Here is a 17977-nt window from a genome sequence, read left to right as displayed (position 1 = left end):
ATGACAGTGTAGGGTGGTGTATGTTGTAATATCATGGTCTATGATAGTATATGATGGTGTATGATAGTTTAAGATGATGTGTGATGAAGTATGATAGTGTATGATGGTGTATGATGATATATGATGGTGTATGATAGTTAAAGATGGTATATGATGGTGTATGATAATGTATGATGGTGTATAAAAGCGCATGATGGTGTATGATGGTATATGATAGTGTATGGTAGTATATGATGGTGTATGATAGCGTGAGATAGTTATAGTGTATGATAGTTTATGAAGGTGTAGGATAGTGTATGACTGTGTATGATGGTATATGATAGTGTATGATTGTGTGTGATGATGTATGATCGTGTAGGATAGTGTATGTTGGTATATGATAGTTTATGATGGTGTATGATGATTTATGATAGTATATGATTCTATATGCTAGTGTGTGATTGTGTGTGATGGTGTATGATAGTGTAGGATAGTGTATGTTGGTATATGATAGTTTATGATGGTGTATGATGATGTATGATAGTGTATGATAATGTATGATAGTGTTTGATGATTTATGATAGTATATGATGGTATATTATAGTGTGTGATTGTGTGTGATGGTGTATGATAGTGTAGGATAGTGTATGTTGGTATGTTATGGTCTGTAATGGTGTATGATGATGTATGATAGTGTATGATGATGTATGATAGTGTATGATAGTGTATGATGATGTATATGATAGTGTATGATGATGTATGATAGTGTATGATTGTGAATGATGGTTTATGATGGTGTATGATAGTGTATGATGATAGTGTATGATAGTGTATGATGATTTATGATAGTATATGATGGTATATTATAGTGTGTGATTGTGTGTGATGGTGTATGATAGTGTAGGATAGTGTATGTTGGTATGTTATGGTCTGTAATGGTGTATGATGATGTATGATAGTGTATGATAGTGTATGATGATGTATGATAGTGTATGATAGTGTATGATGATGTATATGATAGTGTATGATAGTGTATGATGGTGTATGATTGTGAATGATGGTTTATGATGGTGTATGATAGTGTATGATGATGTATGATAGTCTATGATGGTACATAATTGTGTATGATAGTATATGATGGTGTATGATGATATATGAAACTTTATGATGGTGAATGATGATGTATGATACTGTATGATGGTGTATGATCGTGTATAATAAGTGTATGGTAGTGTTGGATGGTGTATGATAGTGATTAATAGTGTATGACTGTGTATGATGATATATGATAGTGTATGATAGTCTATGATGGTATATGATAGTGTATGGTTGTGTATGATTGTGAATGATGGTGTATGATGTGTCTGATAGTGTATGATAATATATGATAGTGTATGATAGTGTATGATAGTGTATGATAGTGTATGATAATATATGATAGTGTATGATAATATATGATAGTGTATGATGGTGTATGATGTGTATGATAGTGTATGATAATATATGATAGTGTATGATAGTGTATGATAGTGTATGATAATATATGATAGTGTATGATGGTGTATGATAGTGTATTATGATGAATGGCAATAGAAATAGTAGATTGTCCAGCGCAGAAGCTCGGTAAAATCTCTGTTGGTTTCTTTATATCTTTATTGGTTTCCGAACACAGACATACAGGAATAACAGGTGACGTGTTTCGGCTATCTTGACTAAGGCTACGTAAGATAGATGAACCACGTCACCTGTTATTCCTGCATGCCTGTGTTCAGAAACCAATAAAGATTTCACAGAGTTTCTGCGCTGGACAATCTACTACTTATATTGCTGAACACGAGGAGTTGGTCCGCTCCAGTCCGTGCTGCAGTGGAGCTTATACCAGGGGTGAGCTGGAGTGCTATTGCTTGTGGATGATGATGTATGATACTGTATGATGGTGAATGATAGTGTATAAGGTGTATGATAGTGTATAATAGTGTATGATAGTCTGTGATGGTAGTATGATGGTATATGATCATGTATGATGGTGTATGATGATGTATGATACTTTATGATGGTGAATGATACTGTATGATGGTGAATGATAGTGTATAAGGTGTATGATAGTGTATAATAGTGTATGATAGTCTGTGATGGTAGTATGATGGTATATGATCATGTATGATGGTGTATGATACTGTATGATGGTGAATGATAGTGTATAAGGTGTATGATAGTCTATGATAGTCTATGATGGTAGTATGATGGTATATGAACATGTATGATGGTTTATGATGATTTATGATACTTTATGATGGTGAATGATGATGTATGATACTGTATGATGGTGAATGATAGTGTATAAGGTGTATGATAGTGTATAATGGTGTATGATAGTGTATGATAGTCTATGATGGTAGTACGATGGTATATGATCATGTATGATGGTGTATGATGATGTATGATACTGTATGATGGTGAATGATAGTGTATAAGGTGTATGATAGTGTATAATGGTGTATGATAGTGTATGATAGTCTATGATGGTAGTACGATGGTATATGATCATGTATGATGGTGTATGATGATGTATAATACTTTATGATGGTGAATGATGATGTATGATACTGTATGATGGTGAATGAAAGTGTATGAGGTGTATGATAGTGTATGATAGTCTATGATGGTAGTACGATGGTATATGATCATGGATGATGGTGTATGATGATGTATGATACTTTATGATGGTGAATGATGATGTATGATACTTTATGATGGTGAATGATAGTGTATAAGGTGTATGATAGTGTATAATGGTGTATGATAGTGTATGATAGTCTATGATGGTAGTACGATGGTATATGATCATGTATGATGGTGTATGATGATGTATAATACTTTATGATGGTGAATGATGATGTATGATACTGTATGATGGTGAATGATAGTGTATAAGGTGTATGATAGTGTATAATGGTGTATGATAGTGTATGATAGTCTATGATGGTAGTACGATGGTATATGATCATGTATGATGGTGTATGATGATGTATAATACTTTATGATGGTGAATGATGATGTATGATACTGTATGATGGTGAATGATAGTGTATAAGGTGTATGACAGTGTATAATGGTGTATGATAGTCTATGATGGTAGTACAATGGTATATGATCATGTATGATGGTGTATGATGATGTATAATACTTTCTGATGGTGAATAATGATGTATGATACTGTATGATGGTGAATGATGATGTATGATATTGTATGATGGTGTATGATCGTGTATAATGGTATATAGGATGGATGTTGATGATATAGTATGTGACGATGTGTAATGGTGTATGATGATGTATATTGGTGTATGATGATGTATAATGGTGTATGATGATGTATGATAGTGTATAATAATGTGTATGATAGTGCATGATGGTATATGATAGGGTATGATAATGTAGGATGGTGTATGACCACCTATGATTGTATATGATGGTGTATGATGGTAAATGATGGTGTATGAGCACCCATACAGGTAGAAGAGCTGATTGCACACTTGCCGGTGTGGAACTTGCATAGTGTATGATAGTTTATGATCGTGTATCATGATGTATGATGATCTATGATGGTATATGATGAAGTATGATAGTGTATGATGGTATATGATGATGTATGTTGGTGTATGATAGTACATGATGGTATATAATAGTCTGTGATGGCAACTTATGGTGTATGATGGTAAATGATGGTGTATTATGATGTATGCTAGTGGATGATGGTATATGATAGTCTATGAAGGGAAATTATGGTGTATGATAGTCTATGATGGTAAATGATGGGTATGACGATGTATGATAGTGTATGATGATAGTGTATGATGGTGTATGATGATAGTGTATGATGGTGTATGATAGTGTATGATAGTGTATGATGATAGTGTATGATGGTGTATGATAGTGTATGATGATAGTGTATGATGGTGTATGATAGTGTATGATGATAGTGTATGATAGTGTATGATGATAGTGTATGATGATAGTGTATGATGGTGTATGATAGTGTATGATGATAGTGTATGATAGTGTATGATAGTGTATGATGGTGTATGATAGTGTATGATAGTGTATGATGGTGTATGATAGTGTATGATAGTGTATGATGATAGTGTATGATGGTGTATGATAGTGTATGATGATAGTGTATGATAGTGTATGATTATAGTGTATGATGGTGTATGATAGTGTATGATGATAGTGTATGATAGTGTATGATGGTGTATGATAGTGTATGATAGTGTATGATGGTGTATGATAGTGTATGATGATAGTGTATGATAGTGTATGATGATAGTGTATGATGGTGTATGATAGTGTATGATGATAGTGTATGATAGTGTATGATGATAGTGTATGATGGTGTATGATAGTGTATGATAGTGTATGATGGTGTATGATAGTGTATGATGATAGTGTATGATAGTGTATGATAGTGTATGATGATAGTGTATGATAGTGTATGATAGTGTATGATAGTGTATGATAGTGTATGATGATAGTGTATGATAGTGTATGATAGTGTATGATGGTGTATGATAGTGTATGATAGTGTATGATGGTGTATGATAGTGTATGATGATAGTGTATGATAGTGTATGATGGTGTATGATAGTGTATGATGATAGTGTATGATAGTGTATGATGATAGTGTATGATAGTGTATGATGATAGTGTATGATGGTGTATAATGGTGCATGACAGTGTATGATGTGTATTAAGATGTATGATAGTGAGTAATCATGTGATATATGATAGTGTGAGATATTGTTTAATAGTGTATGATGGAATTTAATAGTGTATGATGGGATATGATGGCACATTGTAGTTTTCTATATATAGAATTCTTCTTTATTGTAGTCTTCTATATGTAGAATCTTCTATATTTGGAACCTTCCATATTGTAGTGTTCTATATGTAGAATATTCTATATCGTAGTGTTCTATGTGTTCTATATGTAGAATCTTCTTTATTGTAGTGTTCTATATGGAGAATCTTTAGTATCGTAGTCTTCTATATGTAGAATTCTCCCTTACTGTAGACTTCTACATGTAGAATCTTTTTTATTGTAGTCTTTTATATGTAGAATCTTCTATATGACAGTCTTCTTTATGTAGAATCTTCTATATCACAGTCTTCTATATGTAGAATCTTCTATATCGCAGTCTTCTATATGTAGAATCTTCTATATCTCAGTCTTCCATATGTAGAATCTTCTAAATGACAGTCTTCTTTATGTAGAATCTTCTATATCACAGTCTTCTATATGTAGAATCTTCTATATCGCAGTCTTCTATATGTAGAATCTTCTATATCTCAGTCTTCCATATGTAGAATATTCTATATCACAGTCTTCTATATGTAGAATCTTCTATATTGTAGTGTTCTATATGTAGAATCTTCTATATTGCAGTCTGCTATATGTAGAATCTTCTATATCACAGTCTTATATATGTAGAATCTTCTATATCGTAGTGTTCTATATGTAGAATCTTCCATATTGCAGTGTTCTATATGTAGAATATTCTATATCGCAGTCTTCTATATGTAGAATCTTCTTTATCGTAGTGTTCTATATGTAGAATGTTCCATATTGCAGTGTTCTATATGTAGAATCTTCCATATTGTAGTGTTCTATATGTAGAATCTTCCATTTTGCAGTGTTCTATATGTAGAATCTTTCATATTGTAGTGTTCTATATGTAGAATATTCTATATTGCAATGTTATATATGTAGAATCTTCTCTATTGTAGTCTTCTATATGTAGAATCTTCCATATCGTAGTGTTCTATATGTAGAATCTTCCATATTGCAGTGTTCTATATGTAGAATATTCTATATTGCAGTCTTCTATATGTAGAATCTTCTTTATTGTAGTGTTCTACATGTAGAATATTCTTTATTGTAGTCTTCTATATGTAGAATCTTCTCTATTGTAGTGTTCTATATGTAGAATCTTCTTTATTGTAGTCTTCTATATGTAGAATCTTCTTTATCGCAGTCTTCTATATGTAGAATCTTCCATATTGTAGTGTTCTATATGTAGAATCTTCCATATTGTAGTGTTCTATATGTAGAATCTTCTTTATTGTAGTGTTCTATATGTAGAATCTTCTCTATTGTAGTGTTCTATATGTAGAATCTTCTTTATTGTAGTGTTCTATATGTAGAATCTTCTTTATTGTAGTGTTCTATATGTAGAATCTTCTTTATTGTAGTGTTCTATATGTAGAATCTTCTCTATTGTAGTGCTCTATATGTAGAATATTCTATATTGCAATGTTCTATATGTAGAATCTTCCATATCGCAGTGTTCTATATGTAGAATCTTCCATATCGTAGTCTTCTATATGTAGAATATTATATATCGCAGTGTTCTATATGTAGAATCTTCCATATTGCAGTGTTCTATATGTAGAATCTTCCATATCGCAATGTTCTATATGTAGAATCTTCCATATCGCAGTGTTCTATATGTAGAATCTTCCATATCGCAGTCTTCTATATGTAGAATCTTCCATATCGCAGTGTTCTATATGTAGAATCTTCCATATCGTAGTGTTCTATATGTAGAATCTTCTATATCGCAGTGTCCTATATGTAGAATCTTCCATATCGCAGTGTTCTATATGTAGAATCTTCCATATCGCAGTCTTCTATATGTAGAATCTTCCATATCGCAGTGCTCTATATATGTAGAATATTCTATATTGCAATGTTCTATATGTAGAATCTTCCATATCGCAGTGTTCTATATGTAGAATCTTCCATATCGTAGTGTTCTATATGTAGAATATTCTATATCGCAGTGTTCTATATGTAGAATCTTCCATATCGCAGTGTTCTATATGTAGAATATTCTATATTGCAGTGTTCTATCTGTAGAATCTTCTATATGGTATTGTTCCATACGTGGTGGCCCATACGTGTGCTCCAGGACACATGATGTTTTTGGGGTTAGCCTCCTCCTCCCACTGGTTTTCCAGTCTATAAGCCCCCGGTCTTCTGGTTTTCTCGGATCAGTATTGGGGGATGTGACTTTCCTCTGTAAGACGAACCTTGGAAAAATCCCCCCGAAGCCCCTCAGAATAGGAAGGTTATGGCGCAGACAGTAAATGATGCTTAGGGGGATACGACTAAAGTAAATACGACTTCCAAGTAGTACCCCCTACTGGCAGGAGGAGGGGGGTGTCACAAATCACCCGTCACAGAATGATGTAAAGTGGAATCAGGTGTGTGACCCGGAGGGGGGTCTGCGCAGCACATGTGGCCGCTGATCTGAGGGTCCCGCTATCCCCTGCAGATAAATGGCTCCATCTGTCCTGGGACCGATTCCATATGGCGGACGTTCCTCATACACTTGTGAACAGGATCGGGAGCCGAGTCATGTCCCCGCGCACGCACTTCATTACTGACATATGAGGGATGACATCACAGAGGACCCCCCTCCTCCAAAATCATGGATTCTCCTGCAGCTGAACGCACCCGCAATATGGCATCCGGGGATCCATACTGCCCCCCACCAATCTCTATGGGATCAGGATATATAGTAGTTATACACCTCCAGCTCTATCTGTATACTGCTGCTATCTCTATGGGATCAGGATATATAGTAGTTATACACCTCCCCTTCAGCTATATCTGTATACTGCTGCTAAATCTATGGGATCAGGATATATAGTAGTTATACACCTCCTCTCCAGCTCTATCTGTATACTGCTGATATCTCTATGGGATCAGGATATATAGTAGTTATACACCTCCCCTCCAGCTCTATCTGTATACTGCTGCTATCTCTATGGGATCAGGATATATAGTAGTTATACACCTCCCCTTCAGCTCTATCTGTATACTGCTGCTATCTCTATGGGATAAGGATATATAGTATTTATACCCCTCCAGCTCTATCTGTATACTACTGCTATCTCTATGGGATCAGAATATATAGTAGTAATACACCTCCCCTCCAGCTCTATCTGTATACTGCTGCTATCTCTATGGGATTAGGATATATAGTAGTTATACACCTCCTCCAGCTCTATCTGTATACTACTACTATCTCTATGGGATCAGGATATATAGTAGTTATACACCTCCTCTCCAGCTCTATCTGTATACTGCTGCTATCTCTATGGGATTAGGATATATAGTAGTTATACACCTCCTCCAGCTCTATCTGTATACTGCTGCTATCTCTATGGGATCAGAATATATAGTAGTAATACACCTCCCCTCCTGCTCTATCGGTATACTGCTGCTATCTCTATGGGATTAGGATATATAGTAGTTATACACCTCCTCCAGCTCTATCTGTATACTCCTGCTATCTCTATGGGATCAGGATATATAGTATTTATACCCCTCCCCTCCAGCTATATCTGTATACTGCTGCTATCTCTATGGGATCAGGATATATAGTAGTTATACACCTCCAGCTCTATCTGTATACTGCTGCTATCTCTATGGGATCAGGATATATAGTAGTTATACAACTCCCCTCCAGCTCTATCTGTATACTACTGCTATCTCTATGGGATCAGGATATATAGGAGTTATATACCTCCCCTCCAGCTCTATCTGTATACTGCTACAATCTCTATGGGATCAGGATATATAGAAGTTATACACTTCCTCCAGCTCTATCTGTATACTGCTGCTATCTCTATGGGATCAGGATATATAGTAGTAATACACCTCCCCTCCAGCTATATCTGTATACTACTACTATCTCTATGGGATCTGGATATATAGTAGTTATACACCTCCCCTCCAGCTCTATCTGTATACTGCTGCTATCTCTATGGGATTAGGATATATAGTAGTTATACACCTCCTCCAGCTCTATCTGTATACTACTACTATCTCTATGGGATCAGGATATATAGTAGTTATACACCTCCTCTCCAGCTCTATCTGTATACTGCTGCTATCTCTATGGGATTAGGATATATAGTAGTTATACACCTCCTCCAGCTCTATCTGTATACTACTACTATCTCTATGGGATCAGGATATATAGTAGTAATACCCCTCCCCTACAGCTCTATCTGTATACTACTACTATCTCTATGGGATTAGGATATATAGTAGTTATACACCTCCTCCAGCTCTATCTGTATACTACTACTATCTCTATGGGATCAGGATATATAGTAGTTATACACCTCCTCTCCAGCTCTATCTGTATACTGCTGCTATCTCTATGGGATTAGGATATATAGTAGTTATACACCTCCTCCAGCTCTATCTGTATACTGCTGCTATCTCTATGGGATCAGAATATATAGTAGTAATACACCTCCCCTCCTGCTCTATCTGTATACTGCTGCTATCTCTATGGGATTAGGATATATAGTAGTTATACACCTCCTCCAGCTCTATCTGTATACTCCTGCTATCTCTATGGGATCAGGATATATAGTATTTATACCCCTCCCCTCCAGCTCTATCTGTATACTGCTGCTATCTCTATGGGATCAGGATATATAGTAGTTATACACCTCCAGCTCTATCTGTATACTGCTGCTATCTCTATGGGATCAGGATATATAGTAGTTATACAACTCCCCTCCAGCTCTATCTGTATACTACTGCTATCTCTATGGGATCTGGATATATAGGAGTTATACACCTCCTCCAGCTCTATCTGTATACTCCTGCTATCTCTATGGGATCAGGATATATAGGAGTTATATACCTCCCCTCCAGCTCTATCTGTATACTGCTACAATCTCTATGGGATCAGGATATATAGAAGTTATACACTTCCTCCAGCTCTATCTGTATACTGCTGCTATCTCTATGGGATCAGGATATATAGTAGTAATACCCCTCCCCTACAGCTCTATCTGTATACTACTACTATCTCTATGGGATCTGGATATATAGTAGTTATATACCTCCCCTCCAGCTCTATCTGTATACTGCTGATATCTCTATGGGATCAGGATATATAGTAGATATATACCTCCCCTCCAGCTCTGTTACGCCGAGCGCTCCGGGTCCCTGCTCCTCCCCGGAGCGCTCACGGCGTCTCTCTCCCTGCAGCGCCCCGGTCAGACCCGCTGACCGGGAGCGCTGCACTGACATTGCCGGCGGGGATGCGATTCGCATAGCGGGACGCGCAACCTCCCGAATCGCATCCCAAGTCACTTACCCGTCCCGGTCCCCGGCTGTCATGTGCTGGCGCGCGCGGCTCCGCTCTCTAGGGCGCGCGCGTGCCAGCTCTCTGAGACTTAAAGGGCCAGTGCACCAATGATTGGTGCCTGGCCCAATTAGCCTGATTAGCTTCCACCTGCTCCCTGGCTATATCACCTCACTTCCCCTGCACTCCCTTGCCGGATCTTGTTGCCTTGTGCCAGTGAAAGCGTATAGTGTTGTCCAAGCCTGTGTTACCTGATCTCCTGGTATCCATATTGACTACGAACCTTGCCGCCTGCCCCGACCTTCTGCTACGTCTGACCTTGCCTCTGCCTAGTCCTTCTGTCCCGCGCCTTCTCAGCAGTCAGAGAGGTTGAGCTGTTGCCGGTGGATACGACCTGGTTGCTACCGCCGCAGCAAGACCATCCCGCTTTGCGGCAGGCTCTGGTGAACACCAGTAGCATCTTAGAACCGGTCCACCGGCACGGTCCACGCCAATCCCTCGCTGACACAGAGGATCCACTACCTGTAAGCCGAATCGTGACAGTAGATCCGGCCATGGATCCCGCTGAGGTGCCGCTGCCAAGTCTCGCTGACCTATCCACGGTGGTCGCTCAGCAATCGCAGCAGATTGCCCAACAAGGACAGCAGCTGTCGCAGTTGACCGCCGCGTTACAGCAACTTCTGCCACTGCTACAGCAGCAACCATCTCCTCCGCCAGCTCCTGCACCTCCTCCGCAGCGAGTGGCCGCTCCTAGCCTCCGCTTGTCCCTGCCGGACAAATTTGATGGGGACTCTAGACTCTGCCGTGGATTTCTGTCTCAGTGTTCCCTGCATATGGAGATGTTGTCGGACTTGTTTCCTACAGAACGGTCTAAGGTGGCGTTCGTAGTGAGCCTTCTTTCAGGAAAGGCCTTGTCTTGGGCCACACCGCTCTGGGACCGCAATGATCCTGCCACCGCCACAGTCCAGTCCTTCTTCGCTGAAGTCCGTAGTGTCTTCGAGGAGCCAGCCCGAGCTTCTTCTGCCGAGACTGCCCTGCTGAACCTGGTCCAGGGTAATTCTTCAGTGGGCGAGTACGCCATCCAATTTCATACTCTCGCTTCCGAATTATCTTGGAATAACGAGGCCCTCTGCGCGACCTTTAAAAAAGGCCTATCCAGTAACATCAAGGATGTGCTGGCCGCACGAGAGATTCCTGCCAACCTGCAAGAACTTATCCATTTGGCTACCCGCATTGACATGCGTTTTTCTGAGAGACATCAGGAGCTCCGCCAGGAAAAAGACTTAGATCTCTGGGCACCTCTCCCACAGCATCCTTTGCAGTCTACGCCTGGGCCTCCCGCCGAGGAGGCTATGCAAGTGCATCGGTCTCGCCTGACCCAGGAAGAGAGGAATCGCCGTAGGGAAGAAAATCTCTGTCTTTACTGTGCCAGTACCGAGCATTTCTTGGTGGATTGCCCTATTCGTCCTCCACGTCTAGGAAACGCACGCACGCACCCAGCTCACGTGGGTGTGGCGTCTCTTGGTTCGAAGTCTGCTTCTCCACGTCTCACGGTGCCCGTGCGGATTTCTCCTTCTGCCAACTCCTCCCTCTCTGCCGTGGCCTGCTTGGACTCTGGTGCCTCTGGGAATTTTATTCTGGATTCTTTGGTGAATAAATTCTGCATCCCGGTGACCCGTCTCGTCAAGCCGCTCTACATTTCCGCGGTCAACGGAGTTAGATTGGATTGCACCGTGCGTTACCGCACAAAACCCCTCTTAATGTGCATTGGACCCCATCACGAAATGATTGAATTTTTCGTCCTTCCCAACTGCACCTCTGAAGTCCTCCTCAGTCTGCCATGGCTCCAGCATCATTCTCCCACCCTTGACTGGACCACCGGGGAGATCAAGAACTGGGACTCTGCTTGCCACAAGAAATGCCTCTACCCCCCTCCCAGTCCCGTCAGGCAAGCCTCAGTGCCTCCTCCTACACCTGGTCCCCCCAAGGCTTATCTGGACTGTGCCTTGCCTCCTCATGGCCCCCGTCCTGGTGACACCCTGCCCCGTGCCAAGCTTCACCCTCTGCCCTCCCTCGCCATTCCCACTCCTGCTGTACTGCCTGCCTTTGAGGAAACCCTACATTCACTCCCGGTGTCCTCGTCCCAGGTAAAGCAGTTGCCGGACAAAAAAAGGGGGAGACCTAAGGGGGGGGGGTACTGTTATGCCGAGCGCTCCGGGTCCCTGCTCCTCCCCGGAGCGCTCACGGCGTCTCTCTCCCTGCAGCGCCCCGGTCAGACCCGCTGACCGGGAGCGCTGCACTGACATTGCCGGCGGGGATGCGATTCGCATAGCGGGACGCGCAACCTCCCGAATCGCATCCCAAGTCACTTACCTGTCCCGGTCCCCGGCTGTCATGTGCTGGCGCGCGCGGCTCCACTCTCTAGGGCGTGCGCGCGCCAGCTCTCTGAGACTTAAAGGGCAAGTGCACCAATGATTGGTGCCTGGCCCAATTAGGCTAATTAGCTTCCACCTGCTCCCTGGCTATAATACCTCACTTCCCCTGCACTTCCTCGCCGGATCTTGTTGCCTTGTGCCAGTGAAAGCGTTTAGTGTTGTCCAAAGCCTGTGTTACCTGATCTCCTGCTATCCATATTGACTACGATCCTTGCCGCCTGCCCTGACCTTCTGCTACGTCTGACCTTGCCTCTGCCTAGTCCTTCTGTCCCACGCCTTCTCAGCAGTCAGCGAGGTTGAGCCGTTGCTAGTGGATACGACCTGGTTGCTACCGCCGCAGCAAGACCATCCCGCTTTGCGGCGGGCTCTGGTGAAAACCAGTAGCCTCTTAGAACCGGTCCACAGGTGCATTGCCGTGGAATGAGATTTGCCATAGAATGAGATGGTCCGCCTCCATCACATCCTATTGGCTCTCTCTTGCCACGTGACATATTTAAACGTCACGCATCGATGCGCACAGCAGTGTCAGTTTGGCTATCACAGGGAGAGGATCTCCCCACCCTGTGATTGCTGAAGGTGTACGGAGCTCTCGTGGCCCGACAGAAGTTCACACATGTACGCAGCTCATGCGGCTGCCTCATATACATTTACTGTTGATCCACAGCGCTATCGGGATCCCGATGCCCGATGGCGCTGTCATCAGGATCCCCACGCCCGCAGCTCTACACCCCGTCCCCCGCATCTCTACTCCCCGTCCCCCGCAGCTCTACTCCCCGTCCCCCGCAGCTCTACACCCCGTCCCCCGCATCTCTACTCCCCGTCCACCGCATCTCTACTCCCCGTCCCCCGCATCTCTACTCCCCGTCCCCCGCAGCTGTACTCCCCGTCCCCCGCAGCTCTACTCCCCGTCCCCTGTGAACGCTCAGGGAGCGATCCACAGCGCTATGGGGATTCCTACGCCCGATGGCGCTGTCATCAGTGTGCGTCCCCGCGAGCGCCCCATGCCCGCAGCTGTACTCCCCGTCCCCCGCATCTCTACTCCCCGTCCCCCGCATCTCTACTCCCCGTCCCCCGCAGCTCTATTCCCCGTCCCTCCGTAGCTCTACTCCCCGTCCCGTTAACGCTCAGGGAGCGAGGAACAGAAAGTAGAGCATCGGGCGCAGGTAAAGTAGTACTGCGCATGCGCAGCACTACGCGAATAACTTAACCTGCGCCCGATGCTCTACTTTCTGTCCCCCGCTCCCTGAGCGTTAACGGGACGGGGAGTAGAGCTGCGGGGGACGGGGAATGGAGCTGCGGGCGTGGGGTGCTCGCGGGTACGCACACTGATGACAGCGCCATCGGGCATCGGGATCCCGATAGCGCTGTGGATCAACAGTAAATGTATATGAGGCAGCCGTATGAGCTGCGTACATGTGTGAAATTCTGTCGGGCCACAGAGGCCATGAGAGCTCCGTACAGCTTCAGCTATCACAGGGTGAGGAGATCCTCTCCCTGTGATAGCCAAATTGACACTGCTGTGCGCATCGATGCGTGACGTTTAAATATGTCACGTGACAAGAGAGAGCCAATAGGATGTGATGGAGGCGGACCATCTCATTCTATGGCAAATCTCATTCCACGGCAATGCACCGGCACGGTCCACGCCAATCCCTCGCTGACACAGTGGATCCACAACCTGTAAGCCGAATCGTGACAAGCTCTATCTGTATACTGCTGATATCTCTATGGGATCAGGATATATAGTAGTTATATACCTCCCCTCCAGCTCTATCTGTATACTCCTGCTATATCTAGGGGATCAGGATATATAGGAGTTATATACCTCCCCTCCAGCTCTATCTGTATACTGCTACAATCTCTATGGGATCAGGATATATAGTAGTTATACACTTCCTCCAGCTCTATCTGTATACTGCTGCTATCTCTATGGGATCAGGATATATAGTAGTTATACCCTTCCTCTCCAGCTCTATCTGTATACTGCTGCTATCTCTATGGGATCAGGATATATAATAGTTATACCCTTCCTCTCCAGCTCTATCTGTATACTGCTGCTCTCTCTATGGGATCAGGATATATAGTAGTTATACACCTCCTCCAGCTCTATTTGTATACTCCTGCTATCTCTATGGGCAATACACAGATGTAGGGCAATTGTATATAGGATGCACGCCAGCTTAGCTTCACCACAACTAGTGAGAACACATTCAAGACCTAACACGGTTTAGTAGAAGTGCGCTTCATGATTTTTTATTCACTCCTTTTCATTTTTCACATGGAATCGTCTCCCCAGACAAGGTGCAGCAGCAAGAAGTAATAACATTCGCTTTAGCTTCCACGGTAACTACACATCTTCCTGTGGATCACACAGCACCTGATAAGTACTGGAAGGGTTAAAGGGGTACTCCGGTGGAAAACTTTTTTTTTTTTTTTACATGAACTGGTGCCAGAAAGTTAAACAGATTTGTAAATTACTTCTATTAAAAAAATCTTAATCCTTTTCGTACTTTTCAGCAGCTGTATGCTATAGAGGAAATTGTTTACTTTTTGAATTTCTTTTTTGTCTTGTCCACAGTGCTCTCTGCTGACACCTCTGTCCATGTGAGGAACTGTCCAGAGCAGGAGAGATTTGCTATGGGGGATTTTCTCCTGCTCTGGACAGTTCCTGACACGGACAGAGGTGTCAGCAGAGAGCACTGTGGACAAGACAAAAAAGAAATTCAAAAAGTAAAGATTTTCCTCTGTAGCAAACAGCTGTCAAAAAGTACTGAAAGGGTAAAGATTTTTTAATAGAAGTAAATTACAAATCTGTTTAACTTTCTGGCACCAGTTCATTAAAAAAAAAAAAAAAAAAAGTTTTCCACTGGAGTCCCCCTTTTAACTCCTTAAGGACACATGACGTACTGGAACGTCATGTGTCCGCTCCCGATCTATAACGCGGTGCCACGGCGTCATAGCGGGTCGGGCCCGGCCTCTAACAACGGCCGGGCCCCGTGGCTAATAGCGTGCGGCATTGATCGCGGTGCCGCGCGCTATTAACCCTTTAGACGCGGAAAAAAGATAAGGTGTCATTTTTACCGAAAAATTTACTACGTAGAAACGGAAGCCCCCAAAAGTTACAAAACAGCGTGTTTTTTTAAATTTTGTCGCACAATGATTCGGAACAGTTTGTTCCAAACCCTGAGCAGCGGAGTACCCCTTTAAACCCAATGGGGGACATTTGTCATTGGCTTTACACCACTTTAATGTTCTAAATATCCTTGCAAATTTTGCACAATTGTTGTGCAATTTTCGGTAGAACATTTTTCCAAGTTGTCTACTATAATTGTGCAGAATTCATCGTCTGTGCGCCATTTTGGTAAATTTTGACAAACTGTGTAAAAAAAATACAGCAAGTAAACGGGTAAAGGGGAAGATTTATCAAAACTTGTGCAGAGGAAAAGTTTCCCAGTTGCCCATAGCAACCAATCAGATTGATTGTTTCATTTTGTAGAGGACTTTTTTTAAATGAAAGAAGCGATCTGATTGGTTGCTATGGGTAACTGGACAACATTTCCTCTACAAAGGTTTTGATACATTTCTCCCCAAATCTCTACTCCCTCAAACCAACATTGATAAATCTCCCCCTATGAGGACGATATCAATTGCCCCATACGAGGGTCAAAAACTCCTTCCCGACCCCAAATAAGATCTCCCGAGATTTTACTTAATGAATTGAACAGAGTTCAGACAGGTTTATTGTACCTGAGTATTGTCCATATCCACGGACACGGACAGAGGTGTCAGCAGAGAGCACTGTGGACAAGACAAAAAAGAAATTCAAAAAGTAAAGATTTTCCTCTGTAGCAAACAGCTGTCAAAAAGTACTGAAAGGGTAAAGATTTTTTAATAGAAGTAAATTACAAATCTGTTTAACTTTCTGGCACCAGTTCATTAAAAAAAAAAAAAAAAAAAGTTTTCCACTGGAGTCCCCCTTTTAACTCCTTAAGGACACATGACGTACTGGAACGTCATGTGTCCGCTCCCGATCTATAACGCGGTGCCACGGCGTCATAGCGGGTCGGGCCCGGCCTCTAACAACGGCCGGGCCCCGTGGCTAATAGCGTGCGGCATTGATCGCGGTGCCGCGCGCTATTAACCCTTTAGACGCGGAAAAAAGATAAGGTGTCATTTTTACCGAAAAATTTACTACGTAGAAACGGAAGCCCCCAAAAGTTACAAAACAGCGTGTTTTTTTAAATTTTGTCGCACAATGATTCGGAACAGTTTGTTCCAAACCCTGAGCAGCGGAGTACCCCTTTAAACCCAATGGGGGACATTTGTCATTGGCTTTACACCACTTTAATGTTCTAAATATCCTTGCAAATTTTGCACAATTGTTGTGCAATTTTCGGTAGAACATTTTTCCAAGTTGTCTACTATAATTGTGCAGAATTCATCGTCTGTGCGCCATTTTGGTAAATTTTGACAAACTGTGTAAAAAAAATACAGCAAGTAAACGGGTAAAGGGGAAGATTTATCAAAACTTGTGCAGAGGAAAAGTTTCCCAGTTGCCCATAGCAACCAATCAGATTGATTGTTTCATTTTGTAGAGGACTTTTTTTAAATGAAAGAAGCGATCTGATTGGTTGCTATGGGCAACTGGACAACATTTCCTCTACAAAGGTTTTGATACATTTCTCCCCAAATCTCTACTCCCTCAAACCAACATTGATAAATCTCCCCCTATGAGGACGATATCAATTGCCCCATACGAGGGTCAAAAACTCCTTCCCGACCCCAAATAAGATCTCCCGAGATTTTACTTAATGAATTGAACAGAGTTCAGACAGGTTTATTGTACCTGAGTATTGTCCACATCCATAGATGTCACATCCCAAGGGAACAAGAACTTAATGAGGCTCCAGAATTAAGATGAAGCCATCGAATGAGACCCGGATTAACGCCTCTCCGAACATTGGGGGAGATTTATCAAATCCTGTGTAGAGGAAACATTGCAGAGTCCCCCATAGCAACCAATCAGATCACTTTCATTATTCAGAGGCCTCTTCAAAAATGAAAGAAGCGATCTGATTGGTTGCTATGGGCAACTCAGTAACTTTTCCTCTACACAGGATTTAATAAATCTCCCCCATTGTTCTGGGGTCTCTGTTCTGTTGTCTCATGTTCTGGGGTCTCTGTTCTGTTGTCTCTCATGTTCTGGGGTCTCTGTTCTGTTGTCTCTCATGTTCTGGGGTCTCTGTTCTGTTGTCTCTCATGTTCTGGGGTCTCTGTTCTGTTGTCTCTCATGTTCTGGGGCCTCTGTTCTGTTGTCTCTCATGTTCTGGGGTCTCTGTTCTGTTGTCTCATGTTCTGGGGTCTCTGTTCTGTTGTCTCTCATGT

The 17977-nt window shown here is 42.1% G+C and overlaps 1 protein-coding gene across 1 annotated transcript in view; it reads right to left on the bottom strand.

The window, feature by feature from the left end:
• Nucleotides 1-17555, bottom strand: part of LOC130282101 (ADAMTS-like protein 2) — a 119724-nt gene extending 102169 nt beyond the window's left edge. The window contains exon 1 of the mRNA XM_056529998.1: nt 17439-17555. Within this exon, the coding sequence (XP_056385973.1) occupies nt 17439-17455 (17 nt within the window). The 5' untranslated portion in view covers nt 17456-17555. The remainder of the gene's footprint in view (nt 1-17438) is intronic.
• Nucleotides 17556-17977: the final 422 nt, after the last annotated feature.

The sequence above is a fragment of the Hyla sarda genome, chromosome 7 (assembly GCF_029499605.1).
Source record: "Hyla sarda isolate aHylSar1 chromosome 7, aHylSar1.hap1, whole genome shotgun sequence".
Taxonomy (NCBI): Eukaryota; Metazoa; Chordata; class Amphibia; order Anura; family Hylidae; genus Hyla; species Hyla sarda.
The sequence above is the reverse complement of the archived record's forward strand: the minus strand, read 5'-3'. Positions and strand labels throughout refer to the sequence as shown.